At 42.7% G+C, this 17,209-nt stretch overlaps 1 protein-coding gene across 7 annotated transcripts in view; it reads left to right on the top strand.

Annotated features, from left to right (window-relative positions):
• LOC130282304 (uncharacterized) overlaps window positions 1–17,209 on the top strand; it is a 274,576-nt gene that overhangs the window by 175,517 nt on the left and 81,850 nt on the right. For 6 of the 7 annotated variants that reach the window (XM_056530397.1, XM_056530398.1, XM_056530400.1 and 3 more), the window contains one exon: window positions 15,496–15,624. The exons of the other annotated variant lie outside the window; for it this stretch is intronic. In XM_056530397.1, coding sequence (XP_056386372.1) covers window positions 15,496–15,624 — 129 coding nt within the window. The remainder of the gene's footprint in view (window positions 1–15,495; window positions 15,625–17,209) is intronic. 7 annotated transcript variants of the gene reach the window in all.

The raw sequence follows: 17,209 nt of genomic DNA, 5'->3' as shown, positions 1-17,209 counted from the left end.
AATAAAAAAATGTATTAAAAGTTTTATACAAGCAAATATGGTTTCAATAAAAAGTACTGATCACGGCGCAAAAAATGAGCCCTCATACTGCCGCTTATACGGAAAAATGAAAAAGTTATAGGTCTTCAAAATAGGGGGATCTTAAACGTATTAATTTGGTTAAAAAGTTTGATTTTTTTAAGCGCAACAGTAATAGAAAAGTATGTTATCATGGGAATCATTTTAATCGTATTGACCCAAAGAATAAAGAACACATGTCATTTTTACCTTAAATTGTACGGTGTGAAAACGAAACCTTCCAAAATGTGCAAAATTGCGGTTTTCTTTTTAATTTCCCCACACAAATTGTATTTTTTTGGTTGAGCCATACACAAGTCCTCATACTAGTCTGTGGATGAAAATATAAAAGAGTTATGATTTTTTGAAGGCGAGGAGGAAAAAATGAAAACGTAAAAGTAAAGTTTTCTGCGTCCTTAAGGCCAAAATGGGCTTCGTCCTTAAGGGGTTAAAGGATCAATAGAAAACATGGGTTTCGTCTTAAAAGGAAATGTACTCTAAAAATTGATAACTAATCCTCTTTCCCATTATAGTATCTAGAGCACATGTAGTTGTGTCTTCCACAGATTTTGTCCTGTCATTCTCATGTGCGTTATAGCTAGCTGACAGGTTCCGTTCTAAGGGAAACATGTTGTGGTAAAAATCCAGTCCAATCAGCAGGCATCATGTTGTAGTGCAGGAGGAGCTAAGCAGATTGATATATAGTTTTAAATGTTCCTCCATAATTTGTCATTTATTCATGTAAGCGTCTGCTCATTCTGCTGTAAGTAGTCATGTGGGTGGTTCTATTTAGTGATTGACAGCTCTCTATATTCACACTTACACAGGTAGCGGTCAATCACTGCCCACTTGACCACTTAGACCAAAATGAGCAGACGTTTCCACAAATGTATATCTGTATCTGCTCCTCTTCTCTTGCTATATACCATGATGCCTACAGATTGGTTTGCTTTTTTAATGTGACGTGTTCCCTTTAGATCTCTATGTAAAGTAATGAGTAAGTAACATGAGTGAGGGTGTAGATCTGCAAAGTGCAGCAGTATAGAGGATTAAAGGGGGTACTCCGCTTGACAGCGCTTGGAACAAACTGTTCCGAACGCTGGAGCCGGCGCCAGGAACTTGTGACATCATAGCCCCGTCCCCTCATGACGTCACACCCCGCCCCCTCAATGCAAGTCTATTGGAGGGGGCGTGACAGGAGTCACGCCCCCTCCCATAGACTTGTATTGAGGGGGCGGGGCGTGACGTCATGAGGGGTCGGGGCTATGACGTCACGAACTCACCAGCGTTCGGAGCAGTTTGTTCCAAACGCTGAGCAGCTGAACACCCCTTTAATGCATTTAACCATGCTGTCTGTGTATCACCCACAAGCCAGATGTGGCCTACAATGCCTGTTCTACTATAGCCTAATGGGAAAGGATCCAGTTATGACTGTCGTCATGTGGAGAGAAGTCGCTTGTGTTTGAACCTTTTTTTTTAGCAAGTAGTTTGATGAAGAATCATCTGTTCAGGAAAAATCTTTTGCCCACAAATGATCATTTTGAAAGGATGTTCTCTCAAACCTTGTTTGTCTTTTGATCATGTATGGCCTGTGTGAACAACTGTAACGGACAATATGGACTAAGATGTGTATGACAATGTCTGCGAACTAACTCATCAGAGGATGATTTTTTCAATGATTGGTCAACCATTATCCTATTTCCGTCTGATGTGCATGGTTACCAATTGTGCTGAAAATCTTCTGACATTATATAGTCTATAGCCTTTATTTAATTCAGAACACTGCTCAAGTCATTGTTCCAGCAAAACAGTCCCAAGCAGAAATAACCAGGAAAAGCACTCAGCACCTCTGTCCGCCTGGTTATGTGATCAATGGGTATGTCATAACCAAAATTTATGACCGGTCCAGAAGTTATTAAAAGTGATAAATCCCTTTAAGACTACATCCATAACATTAGACTGTCAGTAAATCCTGGGGAAATAAGTCAGGTGAAATATGAGAAACTACATAATAGTTTCCCTAAAACCCAGTGAACACACTATATAACTTGAATGCAATAGCTTCTAATTTACAGACCTTCCTCTTAGAAAAGATTTGGGGGGGAAATAACCTCAGCCTCTTTAAGGGGTACTCCGCCCCTGGCATCTTATCCCCTATCCAAAGGATCGCCGCGGTGCTGCTGCTGGGAAGCCCCGGGATCGCCACTGCGGCACCGCGCTATCATTACAGCACAGAGCGAGTTCGCTCTGTGCGTAATGACGGGCGATACAGGGGACGGTGCAGCGTGACATCATGGCGCCGCCCCTCGTGACATCACGGACCGCCCCCTTAATACAAGTCTATGGCAGGGGCGTGACGACCACCACGCCCCCTCCCATAGACTTGTATTGAGGGGGGGCAGGCCGTGACATCACGAGGGGCGGAGCCGTGACGTAACGATGCTCCAGCCCCTGTATTGCCCGTCATTACGCACAGAGCGAACTCGCTCTGTGCTGTAATGATAGCACGGTGCCGCAGCGGCGATCCCCGGGGTCCCCAGCAGCGGGACCGCAGCGATCTGACATCTTATCCCTTATCCTTTGGATAGGGGATAAGATGTCTAGGGGTGGAGTACCCCTTTAAGAATATCTTATATATAATTCGCTCTGTGCTGTAATGATAGTGCGGTGCCGCAGCGGCGATCCCCAGGGTCCCCAGCAGCGGGACCGCGGCGATCTGACATCTTATCCCCTATCCTTTGGATTGGGAATAAGATGTCTGGGGGCGGAGTACCCGTTTAAGAATATCTTATATATATAATAAGATAATATGTAATAAATTTCTGTGATAACTATTAATTAGCCCATGAAGTAGATTTCCAACAATGCAATTCTTTCTAGTGCTGAGGTTGCATTTTGTCAGGAAGAAACAATACAACAAATTTGGGACTGGTTTGTTTGTTTGGAGCTACTTTGCTTCTGTTTAATCTGCTGACTACTAGTGGAGATGATATTGAGTGATTACATCATGGCAATCTATGATTATTATTATTATTGGTATTCTTGTTGACCATATTTATAATTTACTGTAATCAATATCTTCTGATTGGTTTATGTGTAAGAATGCATGTATTTATGTGTACTTCCCATTCTAGTGTAGGAATAGACCTATCCTGTATTGTTAGCCATGTTATTGGCTTATTAATTGCTCAACATGGTTTTCTTTGATCATTTTGATTCTACATTTTTTAGTTTTGTTTTATTGGGTTGTATAATCTTATAGGGCTGGGCGGTATGACCAAATATGTGTATCACTGTATTTTTTTTTTTACTTACGGCGGTTCCACGGTATATAACGGTATTTTCTCACCCCCCCCCCCCAAATCATGTGACCTGCCAGCGCTGTTCTGTCATGACAGTGGGCTCAGCCTATCACTGGGCGGGGCATCGCTCCGGCCGGTGATAGGCTGATGGCTGTCCATGTTCCAGTCCCCTGCGTGCGGCCGAGGTGGGTGAGTTAAAAGTTCATTTTCTGTATTTTTTGCAGCCCGGGCATAGGTATACAGCGTACAGCAGTGGTCTCAAACCTGTGGACCTCCAGCTGTTGCAAAACTACAACTCCCAGCATGCCCGGACAGCCTTTGGCTGTCCGGGCATGCTGGGAGTTGTAGTTTTGCAACATCTGGAGGTCTGCAGGTTGGAGACCACTGGCGTACAGTATAGAGTTCCAGCGCCCGGCGGCCCCCAACAAAGAGGAGGAGGGCAGTGCTTGACATCTGTGAGTAGTACCCCGCTGGGCTGATCCTTAATTAGGGGGAGAAGAACAGCGCTGGCGGGTAAATATAGGATTAGTTCCCCGATGTGGGGACAGCGCTGCGCTGATATTACATTCCCGAGGGGGAGGGGCCCAACCGGTATTGAGGTATGGGGGGAAATTCATATCGTGCAGCCCAAGAAATTTGGTATTCGGTATGAACCGGTATACCGCCCAGTCCTATAATCTTAAAACCCTAGAACAAGATACATGCGGCAACATACAGGCAGAAGTAGCGGCCCCCAAGCTCAGGAGCTTTGTTTAAACATAGACTATATTACAAAAGGAGAACACTATTCATGCTCTTCTCTTCAAAGCAAATTACTAGCCTTGAATGCCAAATATATCCAAAGTATTTGCTGATATTAATATATTATTATTATTATTATTGCATTGTGATCTGCATTTTTGTGAACAAGAGATGCACATTAAAGGGGTTATCCAGGAATAAAAAAATACAGCTCATTTATTTCAAAAACAGCTCCATGTCTGTCTCCAGGTTGGGTGTGGTTTTACAACTTGGCTCCATTCACTTCAATGGAACTGAGCTGCAGAACCACACCCAACCTGGAGACAGACAGGGAGCAGTTCAGTTTTTGAAAGAAAGTAGCTGTGTTTTTCTATTCCTGGATAACCCCTTTAAGAACTGAAACATTATACGTACAGATACCAATTGGTTTAAAAATGTTACAGAAGTGAACAGGTCATTCTGCCGCTGCCACTTTGTAGACAGCCCAGAATCTTGACAAGCTGCTGTATGTCTACAGTTCTGCTTGTGATATACTACATGTTAGTGTAAAGCTGAATGACAGTCTAATACAGGGGTCTCAAACTGGTGACCTTCCAGATGTTACAAAACTTCAACCCCCAGCATTCCCGACAGCCGTTAGCTGCAGCAAATAGCTGTCTGGGCATGTCCAGGCATGCTGGGAGTTGGAGTTTTGCAACATCTGGAGGGACACCAGTTTGAGACCCCTGGGCTAATATGTATGGAGGCCTCCCAACTCTCCAAATCTGCCGTCAGGGGTGGAAAGGATTGAGATTGTTGGATTTAACTGCTCATCCCAAAAAAAGTTGCCACCATAGATTCCTGGTATCTACTTACCTCCCCTCTCTATTTTCAGGTCTCTCCAGAGATGACCCAGTGGGTTCAGGAACCACAAGTCCTAGCAGTTCAGGACAACTTCCCATATATCAAACCCCATATATCATAGTTCCATCAGACTATGATGGAGCAGCTTTGTATATAAATGATAAATCTCCCCCATAGAGCATACAGACAGGATCTCTGCCTAAATTAGCATATACAAAGCAAGAAAATATAGGCTTAACTTAGGGCTCTTCAGGAATTGTTTATGGTTCATTTTATGATGAAATATAATTTATGGTAACAAATCTAAAGGGACAAATGCATAATACACGATCAACAAAGCAGGATTCTCTGGTACATTATGGGTGCTCCATAACCTGGATGATTCCTAGAGTGGTCCTATGCAGGGATTTCCCTCTGTAAAGTCCATATAACCTAAAAAGTATATATATGAAGATGACATGGGCTTTTGAGATGACCCCTTTCTTCCTGTTAGAAAATATCTGTATTTTACTTCTGTAAGAATGGTCAGATACTACACAGAAATTGTAACGATCTCTATGTCACGTTCACTATTCTACATTAAAATGTTTGCAGAGAAACAGCAATAAAGATAAGAGGAAATATCACAAACCAATAGAGCAACCTGCATAACTAAAATACAAAGATCTCGGGAGAGATGTCATAAATGGATACAGCCCCTCCAATGACGCTTTACTCTAGATACCAATAGAAGAGAGAAAACCAGTGGCCCCACTGTTGGTTACCAATAACTAACATCTGATAACCCCCCCCTTAATAAAGGGGTACTCTGGTGAAAAACAATTTCTGGTGCCAGAAGGTTAAAGGGGTATTCCGGGAATTTTTTTTATTTGACTATGCTACAGCAGCTGTAAAGTTAGTGTGTGTTTTCTGACTGTTTTCTCACAATTTTGATGTGATTTCCACTCCAATATTTATTTTTAACAGCATACAAAATGACTGTTGTCTCAGATTTTTCCCAGCTTGCAATGCGGCTGAGACCTGACTCACTAGTCAGCTGATGACAGGGAGCCTGTCTGCTTCAATGGGTGGAGGGATCAGTCTGCAAGTAATGCAACAGCTGTAGGCACCCTGATTGAAAACCACAGGTCTGCAGCTCATTTATGTTTCACTGGGTGGGGTGGCTGATGTGTGGGAAGGAGGAAAATGGTATCATGGGATTTGTAGGCAAACAAGAAAACTGAAAACAGGAAATACAAGTTCATAGAAAACTAGCCACAGTGTTATGGTAATCTCATAACATAGCCATTTAGCCCCAAGACAAGCGCAGATCCTTCCTAAGCATGTCCATTACTGCCTGCCAGGTACGTACTAAAATCACCTTATGCTGGATAACCCCTTTAAACAGATTTGTAAATTACTTCTATTTAAAAATTGTAATCCTTCCAGTACTTATCAGCTGCTGTATGCTCCACAGGAAGCTCTTTTCTTTTTACATTTTTCTGTCTGACCACAGTGCTCTCTGCTGACATCTCTGTCTGTCTCAGGAGCTGTCAAGAGAAAGAGAGGTTTGCTATGGAGATTTGCTCCTGCTCTTGTTCCTGAGACAGACAGAGGTGTCAGCAGAAAGCACTGTAGTCAGACAGAAAATAAAATTAATAAGAAAAGAACTTCCTATGGAGCATACAGCAGCTGATCACTACTGGAAGGGTTAAAAGGGTTGTCCACCTTAAGGGGATTTTAGTACTTACCTGCCAGAACTGGGTATTTCCTGTTGGATTTTGTTTTCTAAACTACAAATTCCACATTTCCATGCTTGAAAGTTTGAGGTCACCTTCCTTCCTCGCACACATCAGCCATCACACCCAATGAAACACAGTGTTTTCTAACCAGGGGGCCTACAGCTCTTGCTAAATTGAAGCAGGACTGGCTCCCTCTGATCACCTGACTAGTGATGTCAGGTCTCGACACACTGCAACCTGGGAAATCCCAAGAAATTAATAATTTTGTATGCTGTTAAAAATAAATATTGGGACAATAATCACAGAAGAATTGTGAGAAAACCGTCGCACACAGGTACAGACACTATATTATGAACTACACTAACTTTACAGCCCCTGTAGCATAATCAAATAAAAAAAAGATCCTGGAATACCCCTTTAAGATTTTTAAATAGAAGCAATTTACAAATCTTATAGAGTAGAAACAGAGTCCGGCACTGCTTGAGTGGAAACCAGCTGAACACAAGCGCAGGTGTGGAAGTAAGCCAAACGACCAAACGGGGGTGCTCAATCCAAATAGCGCAAACCATCCAAGAAAACCAGTAGGTATAGAAATGAAGACGGCACTCACCCAGGTGCGTTATGCTGACAGGTTCTTTATTTCATCCACAAATTCGTGCAGGGAGGTGCAGTGTCAGGCAGGTGTTAACGGCAGGAACGCTGGAGCTTACAGCGTGATGGCTACAGCTGTGTCGCGCTTCTGCATTTCTTCAGACTGAATACCTGAGTACCCCTTTAAATTACAGATAGACTCCTAAGCCATCCTAAATAAGGTTAAAGGGGTACTCCGGCACTAAAACATCTTATCTCCTATCCAAAGGATAGGGGATAAGATGCCTGATCGCAGGGATCCCGCCGCTGGGGACCCCTGTGATCTTGCATGCAGCACCCCGTTATAATCAGTCCCTGGAGCATGTATGCTCCGGGTCTGATTACTGGCGATCACGGGGGCCGGAGCATTGTGATGTCACAGCCCCGCCCCTGTGTGCCATCACGCTCCGCCCCCTCAATGCAAGGAAGGGGGCGCAACATGCTCCAGGGACTGATTATAACGGAGTGGTGTGTGCAAGATCACGGGGGTCCCCAGCGGCGGGACCCCCGCAATCAGGCATCTTATCCCCTATCCTTTGGCTAGGGGATAAGATGTCTTAGCGCCAGAGTACCCCTTTAAAATGCTGAACTTCATTTGGCATGCATAGAAGGTGTGAAACCTCCATGCATATCTTTCCCACTGCTTGGCCACCAATACAAGGTACATGGCAGGAAAATTAAAGACTGAATTCCATTTTTGCAAATGGTGAAATATGGTATACGGTACCTCAAATGGTCTATAGGGCTTTATGAAAAAGAAACTGATATCCAAAATCAGTTGCGTGCCCGTTTTTTGCATAATCTATGATCCCAGGGGGGATGGTATTCATCAGGAATCTTATCAGATCACATACATAGTTTCCAGTTGGAAAACAAATTTTGTATGCAAATTCAGGGTCCTAGACTGAGGTAGACTGACGATTCTATGCTAGCATTTTATAACTGTTCAAAACTTTTTGTCCACGATAAAAGCGTAGGAGCGTAGGAAAAACTTTTGGGTGTATTCACACATTGCAGTTAAATGCAGTTTTACCAACATTTTCAACAGTTTCGGAATGCAATATAAAGCGCATGGTGAAACATGTAAAGAAAATGTATTTTACCTCTCAAAAAAAAATTTGATATTGCAAAACAGATGTAGTTTTGAACTCCCGAAATGCTAGGTGTAAATACAGCTGTTTTTTTATGTGTGCATTCTGCATTTTTGATTGTTGAGAAAACCTGAAAATGTTTACTTGATATTTGGTTTAAAAAAAATGCTCAAAGCATGCGATACGTTTTTTAAACGCATTACAAAAAATGTATGTACTAGCAACTTTAAAGGACTTTCACCATCATCATCTCATTCTTCTGTGTAAAAAGTTTGACATTCGTATCACTGCACATATATATATATATATATATATATATATATATACACTTTGTATTCTTCACTATACTTTTTGCATCCATAATGTTTTGCCTATAAATGTAGGTTGAGTAGATTTTATTTTGTAACCTGAAAAGCTCCCACCCTTAACCTGTCTATTATACTGACTACAAGCTTTCTACTGGTGAAGAGAGAGAGGTGACCGCTGTTTGGTAACAAGAAATCAGGGAGAAATGTCCAGACTTGTATAAACCTCACAGACACGGTCACTCATTGAAAGGAATGTTAATAAACAAAATCTGGAGAATCTATCTTCCTCCTCCATTCAACTTCCATAGTGACTACAATAGTGTTTACACGCTGTCTAGTTTCCATGGCAGCAGGGAAGAGCGGAAGAAGGCAAAGGGTGTGATTGGAGCTCTTTAGACAAACCAATGAAAAATGATTCATTTCATAAAGTCAAATCCAATGAAAGATCCTAATTTAGTAAATCAAGTAAAGTAACAATACAATTGTCCACTCAAGTACCTATCGTGGTGGGATCGAGCCCCATTAATATCAGTGGCCTAAATGTAGTCAGCCAGTAACTACATTCGGCCATCTCAGAGTGTATATCATTTGCAATGTTACATAGGAGTATGAACAAACAAAACATTCTAGTAAACCATAATTATTAAAGGAGATCTCCAGCGAAAATAAACGTATCCCCTATCCTGTGGATAGTGGATAAGCAGCTGATCACGAGGGGTCCAACCGCTGAGACCGCCCCCCTTTCGCGTGATCTCCAGGGCGGGACCCGGCGCTCAGTGAAGAGCATGTTCTGCAGCTGCAGCTCCATTAATTTCTATGGGAGCGCCGAAAAGATCAGAGTACAGCACTCGGGCATCATCAGCGCCCCCATACAAATGAATGAAGCGTGCAGCATCTACCGATAGACGACACACACTCCTCACTGAGAGAGCCTGGATCCTAACGGTTGGACGCCTTACGATCATCTACATAAGTACATTTTTGCCCGAGTTCTCCTTTAAGGTGCAGAATGTCACTATTTAACATATAACATATGATCTGGGAAGCCATATCTTGCTGTCCTGTATGAAAACATCAGCATGTCAGCCCAGTTCCAAAGCAGATTTATACACCTTGTAAACAATACCCATCGTGGACAAAGAACCTACCGTTCTTTTGTGATATCAATAAATATGTAAGAGAAGAGAATGATAAAAGCAATGTACTGTCCCATTATTATACAATCATTACATAACTAGTAGATAACCATGTGATATAACCGTAACTATGTAACCAGCAAACAAGCACCATCTTTCAGAAAAGGGATTCTCAAAGACACAAGAGAATCCTTTTAAGTCTTCCTTACAGTACCAGGCAGTGTGGCAAAAAGAAGCAGCATACCGTATATACTCAAGTATAAGCCGAGTTTTTCAGCACGATTTTTCGTGCTGAAAACGCCCCCCTCGGCTTAAACTAGAGTGAACTCTCTGCCTGACAATCCCTTCTCAGTGGTCTTCAACCTGCCATCGGCTGTCCGGGCATGCTGGGAGTTGTAGTTTTGAAACCTCTGGAGGTACGCAGGTTGAAGACCACTGTGGCCTTTGTCATCATCCAGACCCCCCCCCCCCCCTTTAGTTTTCTACTCACCTCCCCTCAGTGGGAAGGAAGGGTGAGTTGGTCCGGGCCATCTATGCTGCAGGGACCGTCCGGTGGGGATGGTTAGTCGTTCCGGGCTGTCCATTTTCACTGGGAGGGCCCTCTTCTCTGCGCTCCGGCCCCGGACTAGTGACGTTGCCTTGACGACGACGCACAGGGACGCACATGAACGTCCCTGTGCATCGTCGTCAAGGCAACGTCACTACTACGGGGCCGGCCGCGGAGAAGAGGGCCTCCCGGGGAATGACTAACCCTCCCCACCGGACGGTCCCTGCAGCATAGATGGCCCGGACCAGCTCACCCTTCCTTCCCAACGAGAGGAGGTGAGTAGAAAACTAAAGGGGGGGGGGGGTCTGGATGATGACGAAGGCCGCAGTGGTCTTCAACCTGCGGACCTCCATAGGTTTCAAAACTACAACTCCCAGCATGCCCGGACATCCGATGGCTGTCCGGGCATGCTGGAAGTTGTAGTTTTGCAACATCTGGAGGTCCACAGGTTGAAGACCACTGATGAAGGGATTGACAGGCGGTGATGATGAAGGGGGGGATGATGACGGGTGTCTGGATGATGACATGGGGGGATGATGTATTTCCCACCCTAGGCTTATAATCGAGTCAATAACACTTCCTGGGTTTTTGGGGTGAAATTAGGGGCCTCTGCTTATATTCGGCTCGGCTTATACTCGAGTATATAGTTACATAGTTAGTACGGTCGAAAAAAGACATATGTCCATCAAGTTCAACCAGGGAATTAAGGGGTAGGGGTGTGGCGCGATATTGGGGAAGGGATGAGATTTTATATTTCTTCATAAGCATATACGGTAAGCTCTTTTTTTTCCCCTCTGGATCAATAAACGGGCGCCACTTTTTAAAAGATTGTCCTTTAGTTTGCGAGTTGTCAAATTTCTCCAGTTATAATTAATGGTGCAGTCTGAGCATCGGGAATGCGTTGGTTTTAGTGGGGTACATGCATATACATGACTTTTAATCAAGCTTCCAATAAATGCTGAACCTTTTATTGCATACATCTTCTCTGGACTGGTCTTCTTTATTGTGTCACCCGCAGAATACATTTCAGTATGTCTATCTCAGTTAAGGGAGGAACTTGGGGTTTTAACCATTAAGAGCAGCGTGTAGGGAAGCATGTACACTTTTTGAAGCCACCAGCCCCAAGAAGAGTCCCTGCCCGCTACAGAAATATAATGAAATGGACAAGTTGAGGTTCCATATTCTCTTTTTTTGGCCTAATGAGATGGGGCCCCAAAGCGTACATTGCCTTATGAATATGACCTTGTTAAAACACCAGCCAATATGCATGTGCGCACGCCAGCTGGAATCTTCCAGTCCAGCTATGTAGCCTCAAACAATGCCTTTGATATTAATAAAATTTACAGTAGGGAGTTCAATATGTCATATACTGTGGTTTATATTAAAATTTCAAAACAATCCATCTGATACATATATCGGTATGTGTGTGTATGTGTGTGTGTGTGTATATATATATATATATATATATATATATATATATATATATATATATAATATGTATCGCGGTATAATAATTTCCTCATAGACTACTAACCATGTTAGCTGGGATATGTGTCATGAGGAATGTCAGGATTGACAGGTTTAGGGCTGTAATAAAAATATAACAAATATGATTTTGTAGTTTGCTAAAGAAACAATTGTGAGAGTTTGTTGTGCAGGAATTTTACATAGAGATGTGTGTATTCTTACTATTTAGAGTACTTTATTCAAATATTAGTGTAAAGTAGTCACCTTACACACCCCTTTTAGGGGTCTTAAATTCAGAATTGCTGTTTACATGGACCCTGTATGAGCAGTGTATAGTGTACAGTATAAAGTGGCTGATTCCTAAGCATATAGATAGAATAATGGAACACAAAAAACTCATAATCATAATTTGTGTCAGAGGAAGTAACCTGTGTCAGGGCAAAAACCAACAACAAAGTACACCAACAATTGCCAATAAAAAAAATCTGCTACTTGTATGGGCACATCAGCTGTTGATTATGTACAGTAAGATCCCAAAGTATGCTTAGCTAGATGGTGACCAAAATACCAGAACATCCCTTAATTGTTTCACGGGTATCCTCCCTACACATTTCTTCTGTTCCCTGTGTCAGTGACATAATCAGGGGAGCTATAAAAGGTAATCCTACATGGGGAGGCACTTGTCATACTTATAAACAAGTGTTAGTGCATACATAGGTGTTTCACTGAATAGCTCACAAGGTTACTTGGGGTACATTCCTGACAGAGTTGGAGTCATGTCCAGGGCTCACATAAACCTTTTGCACCTAAACCTAATGTAAACTAAATGACTGAACACAGGTTCAAATCTGCAGCATCAAATATGCGCAGGATACTATACATGTGATTTTCCCCCTAAATGGGGTTTTCAGGGCTCCTGACAGCACATGTTGGGGTAAAGAAGGAACCAAGTGAGTTTGTTTTGCGCATCAAGCAACCGGAAACCATGGAAGAATTTAAAAACCGCCTCCTGCTGTATTCTGCACCATCACTCATTCATTCCAGCGAGCCAAGAGGAGGCAGCTAGTGGCTCTGGTCATCTCATCTAAACCCGGATACGGTCTGAAAATGCCTCAGCCGGAGTCACTAGCTGATTCTGGTCGGCTCATTGAAATGAATGAGGTTTGGCGCATATCCAGCAGGAGGTGGCTTTGAAATTCTCCCACTGCATCCAGCTACCGGATACGCAAAACTAGATGTGAATACAGGACAGGTCCTCCAAAGTGAGATGTGCTCTTTAAAATTGCTCTCCTCTCTAGCCAAGAGATGAGGATCATGGGGGACATGTATCAATGTATGTTGACTATATATTTGCTCTAAATGTGTCATAGTTACTTTTTTTTTGCGACTTTTAAGGTAGACTATTTTTCTCATGAATGTGTAGGTGTGTCAAAAGTTTATTTTCTACAGTGGTCATGTATTTATCATGTGCGACTTTCTGTGAACAATTTGCACATTTTGTCTCAGCTCTCAATTTGTCACAAATGTACATTAACCCTGAACTGGCTTACAAAACTGTCTCACATTTTGGAGCATCGGTTTGAAGAGTCTCAGAGTAGGAACTATACAAAGTGGTGTTCTGAAGTGTTATTGAAGTGTATTAACCCCATATTTATCACATGCCGTGCGACTATTTAGTAAGTGTGCTGTATATTTGTGCATGTTGCTGTATGCATATCTGTACATTTATCACTGAAGACTGACATTTTTTTTTATATATCAGTAATTATATTGAATATATTTATTTATAAAACAAAAGATGTTGCTTTTATTATAAAGAGATAAATATGTATGGAGATAGACAAGGTTTTATTGAGTTTTCTATAATAATATCATATATGTAGACAAAATGAAGAAGGAAATGAAGGGGAGAGCACGCATGTTATAAGCACTGCTTCATTATTAAGGTGCGTTCACACTGAGCAAATCAAGAGGAATTCACGCTGAAAAATTTCCGTGCCGAAAAAAGAATATTCTTTTTGCGCAAAATTTGCGTGCAATTTGTGCGGAATTCGCGTGCGGAAATGGGGTAGATAGAAGTGAAGGGTTTTTCAGCCATTTCCGTGCGAATTCCGTGCAAATTCCATGCAAATTCCGTCCGAAAACAATGTCAGGCGGGATTTTTTTTTGCCATTGACTTCTATTGATTTCTGCTAGCGGATTCCGCTTGAAGAATGAACTTGCTCTTTCTTCAAGCGGAACGGAATTCAGCGTCTGAAATCCACTAGCAGAATTTCCGCAATGTGAAAAACACAGCGGAAAAAACATTAAAGGGGTTATCCAGCATAAGGTGATTTAGTACATACCTGGCAAACAGCAATGGACATGTTTAGGAAGGATCTGCGCTTGTCTTCGGCTAAATGGCTATCCTGTGAGATTACCATAACACTGTGGCTAGCTTTTTGTGAACTGGTATTTCCTGTTTTCAGTTTTCTTGTTTGCCTACAAATCCCATGATTCCATTTTCCTCCTTCCCACACATCAGCCACCCCACCCATTGAAACATAAATGAGCTGCAGACCTGTGGTTTTCAATCAGGGTGCCTCCAGCTGTTTCATTACTTGCAGATTGCTCTCTCCACCCATTGAAGCAGACAGGCTCCCTGTCATCAGCTGACTATTGAGTCAGGTCTCGGCCGCATTGCAAGCTGGGAAAAATCTGAGACAACAGTCATTTTGTATGCTGTTAAAAATAAATATTGGGGTGAAAATCACATAAGAATTGTGATAAAACCGTCACACACAGGTACAGACACTATATTATGAACTACACTAACGTTACAGCCCCTGTAGCATAGTCAAATAAAAAAAATTACTGGAATACTCCTTTAAAGTCAATGGGCAGAGAAGATGTGCATTCATTTGGAGCGGAGAATTCAAGAGGAATTGCTCGAGTAACTTCCTCTTGAATTGCTCATTGTGAACGCACCCTTAGGATATGTGTGTGGATCCAGTAGAGCGATTGACACCTGCGGGGTACACATAATACATCTGCAGTAAATAGTAACCACGCCGGTCGTTTCACGCGACAGTGCGCACTTCTTCCGGCCTTCGGCCGGAAGAAGCGCGCACTGTCGCGTGAAACGACCGGCATAGCCTCTGAGCGCTTCTTCGATTGCTTCCGTGCTTCCCTGTGGTCCCGGACTTCCGGACGCCTAGACACAGTTTATGCGGTGAGTGCATGCTATTGTTCTTTTGTTTGGTGAATATCATATATGTATTACTGCGGTTACTATGGGCAGTTTATTGCACAGTGAATGCACTTTGGTAAATCTGAAATAAAGTCCATAAGTAAAATAGCAATTCTCCTAAATGTGTCTTATTGTCAGCACTCCAGCATAGGTGGCCATCCTCTGTGAGCTTTACCATGCTGCATTTTTAATGCGGTTGCCAACACAGGACTGGCTGCAACCTCAGCTCACGAAAGCACTAGTTGGAGGCGGGGGCAGTGGGCTTTGAAGGAGGATAAAGAGGAGCACATACATTATTCATCCATTGCCTCTTCTCACAAGGATCAGCTGGAGGAAGTGCTCTGGCCACTCTGCTCATACTTGCTAGCCCTAGCCGGCTTTTAACAAGCCCAGGCAAGTTAACCTTCTCCTCTCCCTCTACAGGCGAATGTAGGGCAGACGGCAGATGTGCACAGACCTCATCCTTTTAGTCTGGATTACTGGAGTCATGCGAGAGGAAGAAGCTTTAATAAGGATACTCTGATGCATTCATGTTGGAAAATGAAGCTTCAGGTAGGGGAAAGCTTTGTCAGCAGACATCTCTGTTTTATCATTCTAACTCCTGGGCATATTGTAACAGAGTACAATAGCTTTTGGCTCCAGTTAACTTGCAAGAGTAAATGGCCTTTCATTACTAGCACTTGTATTACTGTAATATTGCGGACGACATATGTATTTTAGCCAGTCTTTTGTATTTGCACGGTGATGTGTTTGTTGATCTTTGTGTCAAATTGTGGAATCATGACCTGAGCACCGGCGTATGGTGAACACATCCTGATGATCCTTAGCACGTTTATTCAAGTTTTCGATACACGCAGGTAGTACTCTTACCTGACCATTGACGTGAGGGGGTACTATGGATATATGGAGCGTTTGCTATGCCGTGACCTCTACTTATTATACGTATTGTATTGGACAGTAATTGAAAGCAGTTGCAGTGTTGGCATTGTATCTCCCAGGGGATCCCTTGAGCATCTTGTAACATAAACAAAGGCTCTTTGTTTAGCGTGTTTTTTGCTGCCTGCTTTTACCCAAGTCATATCTTTGTTGTAGAAAATATTCTTGCTCCCTTTGTCTGTATCCTAACAAGACGATGGGTGCTGGCTGTTGGTGCCAAGTGGTGCAATATGGAACAATATGAAATAGGTGTAAAGGCGCATAATGATGCAAAGGTACAGCGTGTATACCCAGCGGGCCTTGGGCTTGTTATTTGTGCTTCACATGCCAGTTACCTAGAGGAAAATAATGACATCACTGCAGCATGGAGAAACAGTTTGCTTTGTGTGAAATCTCCAGAGAGAAGGTTGGTGATCACATGGTCTGCTGGGGATTAGTGTATACCGTATGCCAATGCAATGCCCTGTAGAACTGGCACAACACTCTGCCCCCACTAATACTTCCTTCATTCCAGGGTCTGAGGCGGTTTGCAAAATGTGACTTATCTCTGCTGCCTGCTGGATTGTTGGGCAAATACTCTACTACAGTATAACCGGTTGGTTACTCTGACAGGCAGCTGTGTGTTTTTATACAGATTTCATCACATCACCTGTTCTGTGGGAAACATTTCATCATAGCACTGTAATATCTGGGAAACTGATGCATATTGAAAAAAATGTAGTGTCAAATGTGCACCCACAGATGGGGAACTGAATATGCTATTTCTTACTACACTATTTGTTGTAAACACTAAGATTTTGCATGTGGACCAGTTTAAGAGACCTGTTTAAGACACACATGACTATGCCAAGTGACAAACCTTGCTCTGCTACATCAAAATGTTAATATACATTTGTATTTATCTTAGTCTTTACAAACAAATGATAATGTTTTACAAAGATAGAGTAGATACCAGTGACTGTGTTTCCTTTACTAAGATCATCTGGGGGGATTGTCTTTGCAGGGGGCAGCCATGTTCGATCACGTGGGGATTACATTGCTGCCTTCCATTCATTGTGTACATATGTGCACATAACCCTGTTTTGTTAAACGCAGCCCTCCCCGGGAGAGTCTCAGTGGGCTTAAACATATAATAGACACCTTCACATTGATAGCAACTGACCATTGTATGTAGAGACGATGCACAAAGGAACAATTGCAC

The sequence above is a fragment of the Hyla sarda genome, chromosome 7 (assembly GCF_029499605.1).
Source record: "Hyla sarda isolate aHylSar1 chromosome 7, aHylSar1.hap1, whole genome shotgun sequence".
Taxonomy (NCBI): Eukaryota; Metazoa; Chordata; class Amphibia; order Anura; family Hylidae; genus Hyla; species Hyla sarda.
The sequence above is the reverse complement of the archived record's forward strand: the minus strand, read 5'-3'. Positions and strand labels throughout refer to the sequence as shown.